The sequence below is a fragment of the Camelina sativa genome, chromosome 15 (assembly GCF_000633955.1).
Source record: "Camelina sativa cultivar DH55 chromosome 15, Cs, whole genome shotgun sequence".
NCBI classification, from domain to species: domain Eukaryota; kingdom Viridiplantae; phylum Streptophyta; class Magnoliopsida; order Brassicales; family Brassicaceae; genus Camelina; species Camelina sativa.
Genome location: NC_025699.1, coordinates 9,585,931 through 9,604,807, shown reverse-complemented (window position 1 = coordinate 9,604,807; position 18,877 = coordinate 9,585,931). Strand labels below are relative to the sequence as shown.

The following is an 18,877-nucleotide window of genomic DNA, read 5'->3' as shown; positions in this document are numbered from 1 at the left end:
GAATACAAAAGAATAGAATAATAAATATCATTGACATCCAATTATACTAATGAATTATTTTCTTTTCATTTTTGAATGGCAGTTCCAAAAACATATAATTTTATCTCGAAAATACGTATTCGAAAAGAAAAAAATTGGAAAAGGAAGAAATATGTAATTCAAAAAAAAAAATTGTACAGCAAAATAAATATAAAAAAAAAAACACTATAACAAGTCGAATTAGCATAACTAAAAACCAAATTTTGAAAATACATATAAAACAAAACAGGAACCAAAAAAAAACCAAAGAAGAGGACAATTTATAGATTAAAAAAAAAAAAAAGGTTCACATTCTTTTTAGTTTCGTATTTTCCCCATCACAACCTTATACAATAAAAAATAACGATCCGAGTATGCCGACTTGTTACATCATGCAAATTCAATTAAAGCGGAATATTTACTAGTAGCTGTTACCAAAAGAAAAAAAAAACAAAAAAACAAGTGAGAAAAAAAAAATGGTAAAGAAGATGTATATAATCTCCTAATTGAAAAAGCCCTAATTTATTTTTATACCCCAGCCGATATTGAGTTGTAAAAGCAATGACGACGATGTCCGATCTTCCACGGGATTTGGTGGTGAGGATACTCTCTAGGGTTCCATTGACATGTATGAGAAGAGTGCGATTCACATGCAAAAAGTGGAACTCTATATCCAAAGATCCGAGGTTTGTAAAGATGCACATTGATAACGCGGCGAGGCAGTTAATAATAATGATGTCTGAACACAGGCTTTGGTTAATGAGCGTAAATCTCCATGGATACGAGGACGAAGATCAGTTGGAGGGAATAGGTAAGCTTACTAGCTTAACTAACAACAACAATTCAGATGATCAAGTGGAGATATCAAAAGTTTTTCACTCCAACGGCTTACTCTTAGTCTTGCCCACGGACAAGACTAGGCTCGTGGTATGGAACCCCTATTTGGGACATACCAGGTGGATCGAACCCAGAAGGGCTTTCCACATGTATGACATATATGCTCTCGGACACGACCAAAACTTTGAAAACCAAAAAGTCTTGAGGTTTAAAAAAATTGTTTCTTCGGACTTGGTGTTCCCGAGTTCGAAATCTTTGATTTTAAGTCTAATTCATGGAGGGTTCTTGATGGCATCACCCCTGACGACTGGGAGGTAAATCCGTATAAACGTGGCGTGTCGGTGTCTTTAAAGGGTGATACTTACTTTTTTGCTAAAGAAAAATTAGTGGAGGATGCGCAAGGATACGTAAATCTGGGGGACGTCCAAGATTTCTTGATCTGTTTTGATTTTACAAGTGAGAGATTTGGACCGCGGCTGCCTCTGCCATTTCACTCTTACCCGGACGATACCGTGACTCTTTCTAGTGTTAGAGAAGAGCAGCTTGCAGTGTATTATCTGCGCGACACGTGGACGATGGAGATTTGGGTTACGGATAAGATTGAGCCCAATGTGGTGTCATGGAACAAGAAGGTCTTCTTAGCAGTGGATTTGGAACCACTCGTTGGTCCTATTCATCAGTTTGCTTATCAGGGTGGCCTTTTCTTCATTGATGAGGAGAAGAAAATCGCTGTGGTATTCGATAAAGACCAATACCTTATCAACGACAGAGCTTACCTGATTGGAGGGAATGGAGGATACTACAAAGAAGTGGATCTCGGATACCTGAATGGACATAATGGTATCCAACAAGTAGAAGATGTTATGCCACCTGATGATGATGATGATGTTATTGCCCCTCTCGGATGCTCGTATTCTCCTAGTTCGGTCAAGATCCAGCATGGTATTGGTGCGCGAGGCAAAAGGAAAGAACGAGACTAATATTTGGTTTATTATTGTATAGAATTTTGAGGTTTTTTGTTAATAACTTTTCTCCAATGATAATGAAGCTCCGATTCTGTGAATGTTCAGTAATTTTGATTTACATGTGTATACCATATGATAAATTTACGAGTGTCACTAGAGCCGAGTAGTATTGGTTTGGAGATTCCATCGCTCAGTTGTGAGCATGCAGTTTGTGCCTCTATTTATAAATCTATTTGTGATGCGTTAACATTATTTAAAACACCCTGTGATGCGTAATTTTGTTTGGATGGTAACATAATGTGATGCGTGAAAGAGTCACGGTCTCATCACTTGATGATAATAAACATGTGATGCGTTAACATTAAAACATGGCAACAGAAATGCGTGATTTTGTTTTGATGTCCAAACAAAAAAATAGAAGAGATGAAATGGCTCTCGAATGAGACCACAATGTTTACAACAAAAGATGAAATAACGTTTCAACTAATACTTAAAACGCAAATGAATATGGAACAATGAAGAGATATAAATAGTGTGACCTACGATTAAACAGTATTCTCGAGGTATCAAAAGTTCAAGTTAGAATACAGTTGTTGCTACGAGTAGAAAAATGCTTTCTAAAATCTTTTTAATCTTGAATTCATACGAGCTGAGAGAAACTTGTACAAAAGCTTCCTGCGTCCCCATTTCCACCATGTGGGAACCCGAACAAGCTTCCTTTTTATCTGATTTTCTGTAAAAACCAGTAAGAGATTCAATTAGGAGAAAGTGCAATGACGAAGGAAATAGTTTATTTTGGGAAGGATCATCACTCACTTTTGTTTTCGATCAGACGTGCTTCCAACTCTGAGAGTAATTTGGAGTAGCTGATTGCAAGTGATGGCCAGAACTTCATTTGAATATTCATCACATCAAAAACAGTTTGTAGGCCAGCTTTTGAAGGTGTGGTAGCGATGGGCGGGTTGATCTCCGGATGTTCACCCAGAAGCACCTTTATAGATTAAGCCGGATCAGAATGCAGATTTAAAGGATATCAAGTTTGAAATAGAGACTAACCTTGATCACTGCTGTAGCAGAAGAAGATATGGAGCGAAGATTGTAACTGCATTTAACAAAAACAAGAGACTATTCAAAATCTGCCCTTAAAGAATAAGAGGCTATTCAAAAAACGGCAAAACGCATACCCGCCCTCGAGAATAACTAGCATTTTCCCACCGCACAGATCACCCAACATCTGTGTCATTCGAGAATAGCCAGCCGGAGTCACCTGTTAAAAAAAAAAGAGTAGAACAGAACGTTCTTTGTTGAAATCCACGAAACAATACACTGATTCCAGAAGTTGTGTAAATTACAGCCCTGGAATATGAAGCTTACATCACAGCATCCTAATGGGTCTCCTCTAGCTGCATCAAATCCCGCTGATATGATGACAAAATCTGGAGAAAATGCAGAAGCTACAAGGGAAGGTTCCAGTTAAAATTAGACTGAACGCAGATTCAAAAGAATATTAGGTTCATTTAAGCCAAAACGTTTATATGAACAAATTCAGATAGAGTTGAACAAACTCAAAAGAGGATACGTAGAACGACTCTGTACCTATGGGAAGAACCACATGCTGAAACGCAAAGACATAGTCGTTATCACCAACTCCACCGCAACTCCAGGGAACATTTACACAATAACCTTCCCCACCATTTGTACCAACCTACACCCCATAATTATTATTAGAAAATATTCCTCTGCTGCACAGAGAAAATTCAAATAGACTTCGGAAACAGAGCAGAAAGTAAAAAAAAAAATCCCAAAATCTCAGAGATAATGCAAATAAGGTATATGCATATATATACCAACAAATACATCGAGTAATGAATGTTGGATGAGACAATGTAAAACAGAGGAGANAACATCTGTGTCATTCGAGAATAGCCAGCCGGAGTCACCTGTTAAAAAAAAAAGAGTAGAACAGAACGTTCTTTGTTGAAATCCACGAAACAATACACTGATTCCAGAAGTTGTGTAAATTACAGCCCTGGAATATGAAGCTTACATCACAGCATCCTAATGGGTCTCCTCTAGCTGCATCAAATCCCGCTGATATGATGACAAAATCTGGAGAAAATGCAGAAGCTACAAGGGAAGGTTCCAGTTAAAATTAGACTGAACGCAGATTCAAAAGAATATTAGGTTCATTTAAGCCAAAACGTTTATATGAACAAATTCAGATAGAGTTGAACAAACTCAAAAGAGGATACGTAGAACGACTCTGTACCTATGGGAAGAACCACATGCTGAAACGCAAAGACATAGTCGTTATCACCAACTCCACCGCAACTCCAGGGAACATTTACACAATAACCTTCCCCACCATTTGTACCAACCTACACCCCATAATTATTATTAGAAAATATTCCTCTGCTGCACAGAGAAAATTCAAATAGACTTCGGAAACAGAGCAGAAAGTAAAAAAAAAAATCCCAAAATCTCAGAGATAATGCAAATAAGGTATATGCATATATATACCAACAAATACATCGAGTAATGAATGTTGGATGAGACAATGTAAAACAGAGGAGAATAGGTACCTCATCAGCAGCTCCAGTACCGGGATAGAAGTTTCCTCCCTCATGTCTGTGCAAGGATATGTACAATACCTATACAATGGTTACAGATCATAAGTGCAAGAAATGTCATTTCCCAATAATATTTTTACGGCATCCGAGACTCCAAAATCGATGCGCATACATCTATAAAATTAGGCAACTTACAGATTTGTTTTGTTCGAATATCTCTTGGGTTCCATTTCCATGATGGACATCCTGCAAAGGTAGATAAATCATTCATATGAGGCAAACCACACAATGTCGAGTACAACGAATTAAAGAAGTTTGAATATCTACAAAATCACCCAGCATTGAGTTATCAGTAATATTACCCAGTCCACAATCAGCACCTTCTTTGCCCCTGCTGCTTGTGCTACTAATGCAGCAACGGCTGCATTATTGTGAAGGCAAAACCCCATAGCATGCCTGATACCAGCATGATGACCGGGAGGTCTAACCTGATTCAATCAGAGTTTTTTTTTAGACTAAATGGTGTAGTTATCTCTAAATTCAAGAATTATGGTGAATTAGACATACCAAAGCGAAACCATTTTTTACACGGCCAGTGAAAATTTCTGTAGCTAAATCAGCGCACAAACCTGCTGCAAGTCTAGCAGCACGTGCTGAATACTCATTAGCATATGTGTCAGAGGTGAAGTAGCTGCCAGACAGTGGTAAAAGAAAAATGGGATTACGATTTACGAACAAAAAGAGATAAATAATGGGGCAGCTTACGCAAAGGAAATTACGATTCAAGTTTGAACAGTCAGGTAAACAAGCAAGGATATGAACAGTGAACACTAAAAAGTAACAAATGGTTTAAAACTCAAACCTGTAGAGAAGTTGGCTTGTAGTATCAACAGCATCAACATGCTCTGAAGTGTGGACCTCAAAATTGACAAACACAACCCAGTTAGCGAATTGTTTGCAAAAGTACTGCAATGAAGGGATCCTCTGCGATGAACAAAACATTAGAAATGTCTAGGAAAGTTATGTAGCAGCTCACCATCTGGAGTTCTTGTTTCGTGATTTCTCTTGCATTAATAGGTAAGCATCTTCCAGGAAAAATACCTGCAAATTTTTCAAATCTGGTGAGTGCCAAAATTACTCTCAACAGTATGATATTGTAAAATGAAACATATTAATATTCTCATGAAAGTAAACGAAACATACCAGCTGTGGCAAGACTAGCAGCTATAGCTCGAAGACGATCAGGTCTCTCTGGATGCGGATGTGCCTTCACTTCAAACTTTTTAAGCATGCCATCAGAACATATTAAAATGGAAACACTTGCACGAAGAAAAGCTTTGGAGGTAATAATGACATAGAGATGTCAACAGATACTAGAATTTTCTCAGGAAAACATAAACACATAAACGGTAACAGGATCATACTTCTGAGTGTAGCAACATTCTCTCGTCGAACCCAACAGCTGTCGAGCTGGTTGCAGATGAGCTTCCTAAGATCGAATTAAAAGAGAAGTGGACATGCTTACCGTTACTTAAAAACTGAAAAAGCAATATGTCTAGGGGAAGATGCAAAGCTAGTAACTCCTACCTCCATATTCCTCTTCGACTTCAATGAGACCAGTATCTTTAAAAAACGGAGACGCAAAACATCCATGCTTCAGGATGCCAGATTCCTTATGCTCACCACAAATCTACATCAAGGAATCAACTTTACAGATGCATAACAAAATGCACATTGTGCAGACACGTACGAGATAACAGAAAAGTAGCAGTAAAGCAAAAAAAGTAAATGAAAACGTACAAAGCAATGGACCATATCACCAGGGTTGGACATAGTGCAATTGACACAACACCAGTTAACAAACTCCACAGGCGTCTGCACAGGTTCCCAATCACTATCATCCTCCTCATCATCATCATTCAGTAATGTATCCGCACCGTAAATATCTTCAAATGTCATCTCCCTTGAAACCCTAGCTCTTTTCTACATAAGACACAACAATGACCAAAATGTCACAACAAGAGCAGAAACACCTGTGGCAATATGCATAGATCAAACCCATGGTTTTTTTAGCTTACGGCTGGAACTTCAGGAGCAGCACTTATGTCTCCATTGCTAAACTCATCTCCCGAACAAGGAACAGCAACATCACCACCGTTTACATGTCTTCTCTTTGAACCCTCACATGAACTCTCTAGAGTTTCTAAAACCATCGTTATACCCTAACAAGCTGAAAACAAATCTCCCCTGAGCCAACATAGAAACAAAGACAAAAAAAAAACCCAATTGGAGAAATTTAAAAACCAAAAAATCCCCAAGTGTAAGGAACTCTATACACGGATACAACCAACAACTTTACTGAAGAACCTAACTTTTTATTTTTGTGTATTTGTAATCGATTCGCCGATCCAAAACTAAGGAATTGCCTTTTCTCTATGGAAACAAAACCGAATAAAAATTTCAACGGCGGAAGCAGAATATGATACCTGGAAGAAACTTCCGGCGAAAGGATGAACGGAGAAAGGCTGCGTCCGTCGTCTTTAGAGGAGCGTGACGGTACGATAACACAACGGAGAAGAGAAGAGAGAGAGACGACGACGTTCAGACTTGAAAAGTGTAAGAGATTATTTGGGCCCGAGGGGCTCTCTATGTTCATTATTATACGAGACGACGAAGACCCAATAAGAATATAAGCCCATTAAGAAATTTTAGTCCACTGTATTTTATTTATTTCCATCCCCTAATTCTAAACGGTAAATGAATGCAATTTCTTTTTAATATGTTACAATTTTTGTGTGTGCATGTTAATAATCTACAATCCATAGTGCTCAAAAAGGCATCCTCTTTGTCTTTGTCTCTCTAAAAAAAAGTTGATACATTATAAATTCTACAACCATGGCCCATGGTCCATGGGAGATAGTATTGCATGTTGTATATATATATATAGTTCACAAAGAAGAATATTTAGTGATATGAATATATGTATACTGTACGACGACAACAACACACCCGCGTAAAATGAGAGATACGGAAAAGGTAAAGATGTATTTATGTGTGAACTCTCTCCTTTTTATACCTCTATCATCATCTATATATATACACATGCATGATAACATAATTATATATGTATACAAATATGTGTGTTTTGATGATCACTTGTGCGAACAAAGAAGCATAGTAATACATTTCCCAATAATATAGAACCTCCCTTTCTTCTTTTTCAGAAACTCTCCAACTCCTTTTGGTGAAGAAGGCTTGTTCTTCTTCTCCCCATGCTTCACTGCCTCCTCCTTTGACTTCTCCCTCATTGTCTAATGTGAGTATTATATATATGGGGGATTCAGGGTGTAAATTGATGATTGTGTGGTGTTTAAAAGGAATTGAAGGTTCATCATTTATATATATATATTGGAGTGGGAGAGAGAAAGAGATAAGTAGAAAGTATTCCCCACCATTGATTCGGGTCCCTTCAACGAAACAACCCAAAAACAAAGGCCACTTGTGAAGTGTGACCGACTAGCTTCCCGTTATGGTTGAAAATATTTGATGTATTGTTTTCTTGTCTCCTTTCAGTTCAAAGATTCATCATCGGTAGAAATTGATCTATTCAGTTCCATTATTGGATTATGTTAGAAACGACATAGGTTTTGCGGACCGTCCATATTTTATCTTAATTTCTTCGAATTTAAGTTGGACATGCATGCAAACTTACTTTAAGTTTAACTGCTAAATAAATAAATAAACTATTTAAAGGGATTATCCGATTTAGAGTTCTTTTTGAAATAAACGTTTGAAACCTTTTGCATGGTTATGAAATTTCACTTAAGTAATATAAATAAAAGAAGAGTCTTTCCTTTAGAGAAATGCACGAGTCCAAAGAGCTATCCTGCAATCATAAATTAAGATTGACAAGAGTATATTGTCTAGCTACTAGTTTGTGTTAGTATCATTATGTAACAACTGGGTTTCAATCTCACATGATGCACATGTTATTAACAAACACAAAATTACATTCCGTTTCTGTAGTTTTACGATAAAGATCTAAATTATCAATCATTGAAACAGGCTTCATTCGAAACTTTCGACATATTCTGATATTCACACGACGAGAGAAGTAACATTTGACTATATTATTTCTATAAGAGGTTGACCCAAAAACAACAACAAAAACAAAAAAAAACTGTGAAAACGTATACTAGCATACTTTTAAAAGAAAACCGTAGACACTCTTCTGACGAGACACATATGATGATATTTTGCATTTAAATCTCTAGTCATCTAATAATTGATATCCATCACGAATTAAGGTCTAGTCATGTCTTCCTTACAATATGGACAGCTCATTTCAAGTGAATCATCAGAGACCTCAAACATAATATTCATAATCATAAGCTTTTGTTTTTTTTGTCGAACCACATATGTGTATGTATGTACTTCTCGTATAAAAATATCGTAGTATTTGGCCCCAACAGAAAAAATGAAAAGAAGAACTGTAGCTTTTCTTTGTCAACAAATTAAGAATAACGTAGTTTTCTGTTATTTACTTTCTTTGCGCGAATATTATTAATTAGTGGTTTCTTATTGTGCGTTTTAATTTCTATTTTTGGAGTACTATGCTTGAGTTGGCATTTGGCTAAAAGAAATTGCCATTACACATGACCGTTTTGTGGAATATCCGACGCACGTATATCTCTTCCAAAGAGAAGTGTGTGATTTCAAGCTAGTTTTCAAATCTTGTTTCTTACTATTTTGGCGAATGACGGTGCAAGTTTTGCTTCTTCTTCTTTTATTTCTCTTTGCTTTGTGGTTTGACGGGCAACTACCACCACTTAGTCTAAGCAAACATACATAATCATGGTACTGTTTTTTTCTCTTCTTTTTTATTTATGCGAAAGATTTGTGATTCCATCTTTTGTTTTAAACTTTAGTGATTTTAGCTTTGAAACGTGTATTAGTTGAAGTCACAACTATGATTAAAATAAAAAGAAAAAAAATAGAACTTTGACAAAGATATATCAATCTTTCAGATAAGACGACAAAACCGAATAATTCTGAGTGAAGAGATTTACAAAATTGCAGAACCTCACAAACTTCTTAAAATAGATATCGGTTGGGACCAAACAAAAGTGCCATTTTCTAATCGTGTAATCTACGTCGTAGTACAATTAAAATTGTCACGGAGTGTAGGCGAGTTAAAGTTTTACCAATAGAAATAATTATTTAACAGCAAATATTGTATAGGAATATTGTTCCAATGTTAATTAGAAACTTTATGTTAATAAATCTCATGTTTGACGAAGTATTATTTACGTTTTGTAATCCCAACATAAAATTTTCGTCTTAGATATCTATGGACGTTATAGATCCAGATTCTGAAATTTGTTGAACTATAAAATTCAACAATCTAAAGTAGTATAGCAACAGAAAGAAAAAGAAAAAATCCACTTTAGTGGTATATATCATTTTCCATTAAAAGGGGAGAATCACATGGGAGATTTATATATTTTCAAACGTAAGGAAGTGAAAGGTCGAATCCATCACATCTTTCTTCATTATAATTGAGAAAGTAATCAAACTTAATTACGATCTTTACGAAAGAGCAATGGGGAGGGGATGCACCATGCACGTGAAGTTCACGAAGACAAGACATCTCTTGCCTGTTGGCTGTTGCACTCATTACAACCTTTTATTTCCTTAAAAACACCCGATTTACAACCTCTAATTTTTGGATATCCACGAAATAGTTATATATGTAGGGCATATCTAGTTTTGTTTTATTCTTGCCAACTTACTGGCTTTATATAAACCCATCACCCATGTACATGTACCTCGCATTTTTCTAATTTTTACGTTAACAAAAGAAGAAGAATAGCACTATATATATAGCATATTTAACCAAGTTAGTTGATAAATTAACATATCACTTTTTAATATTACGTAAATAGCTCAACTTGTATTATGAAATCACAACTTCTACTGATGAATTTTTTTTTTCTTTTTAATATTTTGAAAATATAATGTGACCTTTTCTCTGACTCTGAGTGAGGTTGGTGCCATCGCATTACGGGATAGAGAGGCCCGCCTGAAAGATCCGAGAGGAAGTCCAAGTAACATGCAACCAGTAGGTCCATGGTGGGTAAGATCAGAATTGAACTTTTCAATTAGTTGGGATCCCAAAAACTTTTGAACGATCCCAATAGCCAACTTTTTTTACTACTATTGAACTCTCTAAATTTTAGCTCATCCTAACCATTTCAAAATCAAATTCATCAATCCTTATGATATACATACTTAATTATTCATTAAAGGATTCTTTCAAAAAACAAAAAAGAAGCATAATTGATTAAGGATTTGTAATTTCAGATGCAACAACTATTTTGATGTACTAATTTAGTTAAGAAACAAAGAAAATACATATCATGGTTATTTAGTTTTCAAACCAAATTCAATTGAAACATTTTCATATAATGCCAGACCAAACCAAACCAAACCAAAAAAAGAGTAAAAAAGAGAAAACAGCATAAAACATATGTTGGGCATTTCGTCGAACACTTTGAAGGCATGCTCCCACGAAACTCAAAAATAAATAAGTAAAAAAAAAAGACTAAACGGAATCTTCATTGATCAGACTAAGATTCTCTTCTTCTTGTCTCTTCAGCTTTTCCTTCTCGTATTGCTTCAACGCTTCCTCCATCTTCATCTGCGTTATTAACCCCAACAGTCTTAAGATCGATCGAGCACAATCGCTTTCTTAAGAGAGAAGACGAAGACGAAGAAACTAACCTTGTAGCTAACTTCGATTCGATGCATTACGTAGAATCCTAGAGCCCCACCGACAAGTGTTCCAGCTATGATCCGTGCGTAACCCCATGTCAACGAGCTCAACGCCATTTTCTTCACTTTCTTCTCTCTTCTTCTTTCGATTCCAATTCTTACAGCTCTTACAAAATCTCGAGAAGCTTTTGAGAGATCTCGTTTCCATTTACCGGAACCAAATTACAATCGTACCGACTGGTTCAATTAAAACAAGGCTTATCTCCGGTTCGGTTTACATCCAGAAATCACAATAAACTGGAACCAATTATGGTTGGTTATCTTACTTTCAATTACGTTAAAAAAAAAAAGTCGGTTTAATACATAGTGACCGGATTTAAAAAGCTGACTATTGATTCTGAATTTCTGATTATCCCAATTTCAATTATTTACGGAGAAGTCGGTTTGGTATCGTACCATATAATTCGGGTAATTTGTAAAAACACAGACAAACCATTTGTAAACCATAAGTAAAAAAAACGAAGCTCGGAAACAAGTGCCAAGTGATCGCTTCCTAGTTCCTGCAAGACGTAGAAGGCTCTTAATGTATAATGTATTAAACATAAAAGTGTAGTAAGAAAACTTAAAACTGTAGAATACAAAACATACTTTACAAGGAAGGCATTTAGTTTTGCAGAGAACGTCAATGGGAAGAGTATCAAGAACTCTTGCAGGTACAAGACCATCAGAGTACCTAAACCAGACCACACGTATGTTTAAAACTACTAGTTAGTTTCATCAACCAACCTGTTAAGTTAGTCACTTTCAAGTTTTGTTTTAATGTAAAATGTTTTACCAGAGATAATCAACCGTTCCGAGGAATTTCGAGTGATACGAGGTTGCTAGAGGTTCGCCAACAGAGTCCCTGGTATTATTAGCTGAGCCCTGTTGTGTACCATGAAAACATTATCTAAGACTAATTGTTTCACTAGTTCTTGCAATATATATAGACAGTAAAGCTTAGTTTGTTACCTTAACTGAGGCGTATGAGCTATTGAGTTTAAGTGGATGTACAGCCCAGTAAGAGTTCTCTTGCCCGGTCGCGACACGGATCTCTTCGTTGGTCCAAGAGCTACAAATTCAACAATAGGTGAGCACAATGGCTATTTCACCAGGCAGTCACTAGACAACCATTAAGTATAGTCGTGTAGACCTAATCAAATCTTCAGAGAAATAATCTTAACCTGCTGTTGAACATTATTGTATTACTAGATTTGCTTCCGGTCTCAAGAACTTGGGTTGGACGACATTTTTTCTGGCCAGACAGCTCTTTTTTGTCATGTTCTATGATATTTAGCTGTAAGATAGAAACATATATAATCCGGTTTAAGAAACTACAAGCGGACAGATATGTAGTTTGAATGAAGCAAGACAGTAAATGGGCATACCTCAGAGGATGCCAAAAAGCTGTACAATGGACTCTGCACGTGATTGGACAAAATCAAATAATAAGATAAGCATATACACAATACCAAAGTGGATGGGTTCTTCTGAAAAGATATGTACCTGGGGAGTGCTATTGAAATCCCCACCTAGAACAATGGGAATGTCACCCCATTTCTTAGAGAGCAAGTGAGCCTTTGAGCAGAGTGATCGGATCTATCAGTCAAGAAGAAGCCATATGAACGAATCAGGAACTAAAGCTATGAATTCATATGGAGACATGCTAGTGAGCATCTCTTGACTGATATTTAGTACATTTTCACTAGTTTAACATAAAACAATGAAACGAAACAGGTTAAAACATGAATCCGATAAATAGAACTGATGAAGACTTAAAGCCAAAAGGGCCAGAACAACATTTGTAAACTTTCATGACTGTCAAATGCTCGTGTAGAGGATATATATACCAATTGAAATGTGGAGACTTACCTGACCTAGCTTCACATCTCCTTTATTTGGATTATAAAGCACGTGAATGTTGCCCAGCAGTATCTTTCTTGACTTACACTTCCGCAGCTGACAGGAACCACCAAAAAAATTGGATCAAGAAAGGAAATCACCTAAGCAAATACATGAAAAAAGTTCATGAAACATTCAAAAGAACTGCTACCTCAAGAACAGCAAGCTGTGCAACATTATCGCACATACCAAACTGGCTAAACTCAATGTTTTCCCTCTCCAAAACTCGAAACCTTGTCAAAAAAAAAAAGATATATCTTAAACAACACTGACTTGGAGAAAATTGTCGTTTGTTCTTCACACTAATACAAATAGATTCCAGCAATAAGTGCTACCTGTCGGCCTTCCAAAACATTGCGCACCCATCAATGTTATCTCCAGTTCGCCGCTGCCATTGCAAAGCTTATATTTTGTAGTCCTTCTATGTAAACTACAACTTTTTGCTGAGGCTTCAGAACGAAAAGTATAAATAAAACCAACCAACAATGTTTTTATATACGTCATACCATTCATTCATTTTTTTCATAAAACCACAGAAAAATTCATAGAACAAAGGAAATACATCAACCTTGTAGGAGCCAGCATATCCAGCTTTCTCCATCATGCTGAAAAGATCAAAATACTTGTCTACTTCCTACAACGGATCCACAAACAAAAATATCAACATAACTCCTTGACACTCAACCCCGTGAATAAAAAAAAACAAGGTAAAGTTCATCACCTGCAGACAGATAATGTCTGGATTGAGACGAATGAGTTCCTCGCATATCAACCTTTTGCGGTAGCCCCATTTAAGGTAAGGGAAAGACACATTGGTGTACAAATCTTTGTGATGTGATGCGTTTCTATCTCCCAGTATGTTGTATGACACTACAGTGAATCTCTCTGAAACTACAGTACACACTACTAGTAAGAACTAAAAGACATCCGCAATAGAAACTCAAGCCTAACAAAACTAAACCCTAAATAGTTCCACGAAGCTTGGTGCACAATTCATGGTAGAATATAGTATACTACCTTGGGAAAGTGGAGTTGTACTATCTGAATCGATCCAATCACGAACAATCCGAGAAGACGGCATTTGATCGGGATGTCGACGACGGGGAAGGGGGTTGTGCCATCTACGGCTGTAAGATTTTCGATTCGAAGATGGTTCGGGATTCGAATCGGACGGTCCAGATGTAGAGGAGCACGACACGGCCAAGTTGTATTTGTTAGCATCGCAAGAGGAACGTAAAGATAAAGGACATCGATAGAATCCAGATGAAGAAAGGTGACCACAGAAGGAGATACGGTTATAAGCTGAGCTTGGCCGTGACCAAGTAGAAGAACAACCGACGCAATTCACACAAGGCATTTCGATTTGGTTCCACAAAGAACAAATTCAGAAATTTTGGAAGAGAAATCTAAAACCACACATACCGCTTGGCGCCCTTACGGATAAAATCTCTATTTTTTTAGTACAATTTTTATTTCCTTACGCACCCATGGGCCAATACCAGGCCATCAGGCCCAAGCCCGCTAACACATGTTCTAATTTGATTTTTTTTTACAGGTTTTTTTAAGGGCAATTGTCATAAATAAGTTTTTATTCCAAAAATACCATAACTTAGTTTTTTTTCCAAAACTACCATTAAAATATATTTTTTTCCAAAAATACCACATAATTGAACTAAAGTTCTAATACTAAAAACTAATTCCTAAATTATAAATATTAAACCCTACCCCTAAAACTAAATTTGTCAACCTAAACATAAAAAAAAAATTATACATTCTTAAAATTCAATTTTTTGTGTTAGTGGTAATTTTGGAAAAAAAAACTTTTGTGGTATTTTTGGAAGAAAAACTAAAATGTGGTATTTTTGGAAAAAAAACTTTTTTAGTGGTATTTAAAGGAATTTTTCTTTTTTTTTTTAATTGGTAACCAGTGCCGGCTTAACTAGGTGGGCGGGCAGTGCGACCGCCCCGGGTACATAAATTAAAGGGGCATATACATATAAGAAAAGGGGCACACAAAAAAAATTTGTAAGTTAAAAAAGGCACAAAAAAAAACTTTGCAAGTTAAAGGCGCACAAAAAAAATTTGTAAGCTAGAAGGGGCACCAAAAAAAAATTATATGAAGCAAAGAGAACAAAAAAATAATTAGTAAGTTTTTCTATAAGTTAAGGGGCATTTTTTTTTTAATTTGCCCAAGGGCATGTAATATGTTTAAGCCGGCACTGTTGGTAACCCTAATCAAAGCCACAATGTTTTCCTTTTATAATATCGACATCAATACTAATTTATCCAAGCATGCCTAGTAATAATAGTATAATGGTACAGTCACCCCAAACTAGATCAATAATAATGTCTGTTCCTTTCTCTCTTTTTTGCAATCTTTGCCTTTAACAAAGAGAAAAAACTCTATTATTGCGTCTACATTATAATGTTCTTGAGACTTTTATTACGAAATAACGCCATATTAACGGATCTTGAAATGTAAATTAATGAAGCATATCAGCATATGGAAAAAAACCTAAAAAGTATGCGATACAAACCATCGTTGATTTAATATTGTATCATGTTATTTAGGGAATAAAGGGAAGTGGGATGGAAAATAAATTTAATGTAAGATAACAAGAAAACAAAAGAGAAATAAATGATACGCAACAACCAAGGCTAAAAGGGTGCGTTACCATTAATCCAGGGAAAGCGAAATAAACCCAAATCTCTCGTCTAACGAAGTAACAACTTACCCACTTTTCACAATTAATTACCATTAGAAACTTACCCTACTTCTCACATTAAATTACCATTTTAACCTATATATAATAGATTCATTCACATCATTCACATTCACCCCTTTTCCATTTTATAACTTTAAAAGTCGTTAATTCCATTAATCCTCCCGTAAACAAATTGCATTGACAAAAAAAGAATCTACAGTACTTAGCAAATATATAAACAACACACAATATCTGAATAAATATACAACACGAAATTTCATGATCAATTAGTACAACACAAACTGACATTAACCCCTTACATCGTACATTTATAATAATTTCAGTAGTTTTGAATTCGATGAATAAGATATCAAAAGTATCCCTATCCAAAACTTCGACTGAGTTTTCTCTAAACAGATGTTAGTCGTAAGTAACATTCAGCTCATGGTGATATGATATAAGTTTGAAATGAAAAATTCATTAAAACACCGCATAAATATTGATTGGTTTAGCGATGGTAAGAAAATACAAAGCTTTTTACTTTACTAGGGATAAGATTTTAGCTTTGCTTTTTACGTAAAAATTAAAAGTGATTTGGTTAAATAATTAAGAGTATTTTGGTATTCGAATTTCTCTGCAATAAAATAAACACACCTATCTTATTCAGACTATCCTCATCGGCACAATTATGTTGTTTCTTAGTTTGTTTCTTAGGGGTAGATAATATTAATTATTGAAACCTAAGCTAAGAAATGCAAGATTCGTTTCTTATTTTAGGATTGCAAGAAACGTCTCTTGCTGGACAAGTGTCACAAAATCAGTGGGTCGAGTTTTATTTGGGACGAAGGGGTTTAATTTTTTTTTTCATCTCTCTTTCACTTTCCTTTTTTCTCTTTTCTCTCTCTCTCTCTCTCTCTCTCGAGACTTTTCGCGATTTCAGCTTGAATCTCTTCTTCCTTCGATTCCGGAAACTGATTGCTTCTCTTCCAGTTGATTCCCAACTGATCACAAGCTACACAATTTAGTTTTATATATACACAACTCTTCTACTCATTCATATCATTCACATATTTTCTACTCATTCACATCTCTTCTACTCTTCTAAAGTAATTTAAATTTTTTATTCAATGGGTTCTTCTTCTCATTCACATTTTAATTTTGCAAAGGATGATGATCCACTTTTTGAGTCCTATTTTGCAAATTTTTTTGATAACCATGATATTCATGGACAACATTTTGTGAAAAAGAAAAAGAAACGAGAATTCATTGAAAGAAACCGGGAAGAAGGCCACAACCGTTTGTGGAATGATTATTTCAGTGAATCTCCGACATATCCTCCCCATGTATTCCGACGACGTTTTAGAATGAACAAGCCATTATTCTTGCGTATTGTCGACCGTCTTACTGCAGAAGATCCTTATTTCCGACAAAGAAGAGACGCCACAGGAAGGCTTGGTCTTTCTCCGATCCAAAAATGTACTGCAGCAATTAGGCTACTAGCATATGGTGGCGGGTGTGATACGGTGGACGAATATGTCCGACTTGGTGAAACAACTGCTCGAAAATGTTTGCAACATTTTGTCAGTGGAGTTGTCAATTTCTTTGGCGATGAATATCTAAGAAGACCCACACCAGAGGATCTTCAGAGATTACTATATGTTGCAGAAGAACGTGGATTTCCCGGGATGGTTGGAAGCATCGACTGTATGCATTGGGTTTGGAAGAATTGCCCAACAGCTTGGAAAGGCATGTATACACGAGGATCCGGCAAACCAACAATTGTTTTAGAGGCGGTCGCGTCATATGATCTCTGGATATGGCACGCGTTTTTTGGGTCTCCAGGTACTTTTAACGATATCAATGTTCTTGATCGATCTCCTGTCTTTGATGATATACTTTATGGTCAAGCTCCACAAGTTACTTACTACGTTAACGGCAGAGAGTACAATTTGACTTACTATCTGACAGACGGTATTTATCCAAAATGGCCAACGTTTATTCAATCCATACCACTACCACAGACTCCAAAAGCATCTTTATTTGCTGACCGCCAAGAAAGCTACCGAAAAGATGTTGAGCGTGCGTTCGGTGTCCTACAAGCTAGATTCGCGGTCATTAAAAATCCATGTCTTTTATGGGATAAAGACCAAGTGGGATTGATTATGAGGGCGTGTATCATACTCCACAATATGATTGTCGAAAATGAACGAGATGGATACAGTCAAGCTGAGGTTTCTGATTTCCCACAAGCAGAGGGTGTGGATCTTTCATATTCTATCAATATGAATTCAAATATTAGCAACGTGTTGAATGGTCAAATAATAATCCGTGATAGAGAAGTGCATGACCAATTGAAACTTGATTTAATTGAACATTTGTGGACTAAATTTGGATATTAATTATGTTTCATGTTTTAATTAAATATGTTTCTATATTTTATTTCATGGTGTGTTTTATGTTTTTGTTTTTTAATGTTTTGTGTAATAATTTAAAATGTTGTATGTTATTTTATGTTTTTCTTAATAAAATATGTTTCTTTGATATATAAAATAATTTTGAATATTTTAAGATATTAATTATTATTTTACTATATTTATTATTAAGAAACCCTTAAATTTGGTTCTACCAATAATCAACAAAATTTTCCTTAACTCTTAGCAAAGTTTCTTCTCTTTTTTTTCTTATTAAATATGCCTTAAGAAACAACTAAGAAACTAAACCAATGAGGATAGTCTCAGTGACGCGTATCTAGGGATGTCAAAATACTGGATAAAAAGTCGCTTGTAGTAAGAAAATTTAGCAAGTCAATCCCTATCAAGACAACCTGTACCTATCTACTCAGGTCCGTACAGTTACCAGACCTACGCTGTAACTTTTCTTTTTATTTGTGTTAAATTCTACAAAGTACACGAATCTTCTTCCGTCGCCGATACATTTAGTATTTTATTCGGTGTAATATGTTTATGCTGTGTCGGGATCATATTTAAACATTCACACTAGATTAAGATTTTATATTTTTGTATAATCATTCTTGATATTATTTTTTGTACATATAAAAAATACTATA

General features: G+C 35.7%; 6 protein-coding genes across 8 annotated transcripts; 2 read left to right on the top strand and 4 right to left on the bottom strand.

Annotated features, from left to right (window-relative positions):
- On the top strand, window positions 580–1,835 carry LOC104748300 (putative F-box protein At4g09790). Its single transcript, XM_010469964.1, has 2 exons — window positions 580–945; window positions 1,122–1,835. Exons 1-2 carry the CDS (start codon window positions 580–582, stop codon window positions 1,833–1,835), a joined length of 1,080 nt encoding a protein of 359 aa, XP_010468266.1.
- On the bottom strand, window positions 2,202–7,064 carry LOC104746223 (histone deacetylase 15). 2 transcript variants are annotated; one of them, XM_010467653.2, is made up of 18 exons: window positions 6,877–7,064; window positions 6,469–6,637; window positions 6,191–6,373; window positions 5,978–6,080; window positions 5,815–5,879; window positions 5,594–5,669; window positions 5,427–5,491; window positions 5,253–5,308; window positions 4,958–5,081; window positions 4,753–4,878; window positions 4,586–4,636; window positions 4,403–4,471; window positions 4,090–4,198; window positions 3,868–3,947; window positions 3,005–3,087; window positions 2,877–2,922; window positions 2,637–2,811; window positions 2,202–2,553 (listed from the first exon to the last, which is right to left on the bottom strand). In XM_010467653.2, the coding sequence occupies exons 2-18, from the start codon at window positions 6,601–6,603 to the stop codon at window positions 2,438–2,440; spliced, it is 1,662 nt and encodes a 553-aa protein (XP_010465955.1). In that variant the 5' UTR covers window positions 6,604–6,637; window positions 6,877–7,064; the 3' UTR covers window positions 2,202–2,437. The 2 variants fall into 2 exon arrangements, with proteins under 2 accessions (XP_010465955.1, XP_010465954.1); XM_010467652.2 differs by having other exon boundaries at window positions 6,469–6,620.
- On the bottom strand, window positions 7,216–7,746 carry LOC109129025. Its single transcript, XM_019236468.1, has one exon. The coding sequence runs from the start codon at window positions 7,696–7,698 to the stop codon at window positions 7,543–7,545; it is 156 nt and encodes a 51-aa protein (XP_019092013.1). The 5' UTR covers window positions 7,699–7,746; the 3' UTR covers window positions 7,216–7,542.
- LOC109129042 lies at window positions 10,923–11,385 on the bottom strand. The gene is made up of 2 exons (XM_019236571.1): window positions 11,174–11,385; window positions 10,923–11,090 (listed from the first exon to the last, which is right to left on the bottom strand). Exons 1-2 carry the CDS (start codon window positions 11,279–11,281, stop codon window positions 10,995–10,997), a joined length of 204 nt encoding a protein of 67 aa, XP_019092116.1. The 5' UTR covers window positions 11,282–11,385; the 3' UTR covers window positions 10,923–10,994.
- Window positions 11,537–14,524, bottom strand: LOC104746221 (carbon catabolite repressor protein 4 homolog 3-like). 2 transcript variants are annotated; one of them, XM_010467649.1, is made up of 13 exons: window positions 14,123–14,524; window positions 13,827–13,996; window positions 13,674–13,739; window positions 13,441–13,493; window positions 13,257–13,338; window positions 13,076–13,162; window positions 12,710–12,802; window positions 12,592–12,624; window positions 12,388–12,500; window positions 12,176–12,275; window positions 12,000–12,088; window positions 11,813–11,897; window positions 11,537–11,724 (listed from the first exon to the last, which is right to left on the bottom strand). In XM_010467649.1, exons 1-13 carry the CDS (start codon window positions 14,460–14,462, stop codon window positions 11,593–11,595), a joined length of 1,443 nt encoding a protein of 480 aa, XP_010465951.1. In that variant the 5' UTR covers window positions 14,463–14,524; the 3' UTR covers window positions 11,537–11,592. The 2 variants fall into 2 exon arrangements, with proteins under 2 accessions (XP_010465951.1, XP_010465952.1); XM_010467650.1 differs by having other exon boundaries at window positions 13,827–13,990.
- Window positions 16,888–18,276, top strand: LOC104746220. Its single transcript, XM_010467648.2, has 2 exons — window positions 16,888–17,652; window positions 17,779–18,276. The coding sequence occupies exons 1-2, from the start codon at window positions 16,938–16,940 to the stop codon at window positions 18,207–18,209; spliced, it is 1,146 nt and encodes a 381-aa protein (XP_010465950.1). The 5' UTR covers window positions 16,888–16,937; the 3' UTR covers window positions 18,210–18,276.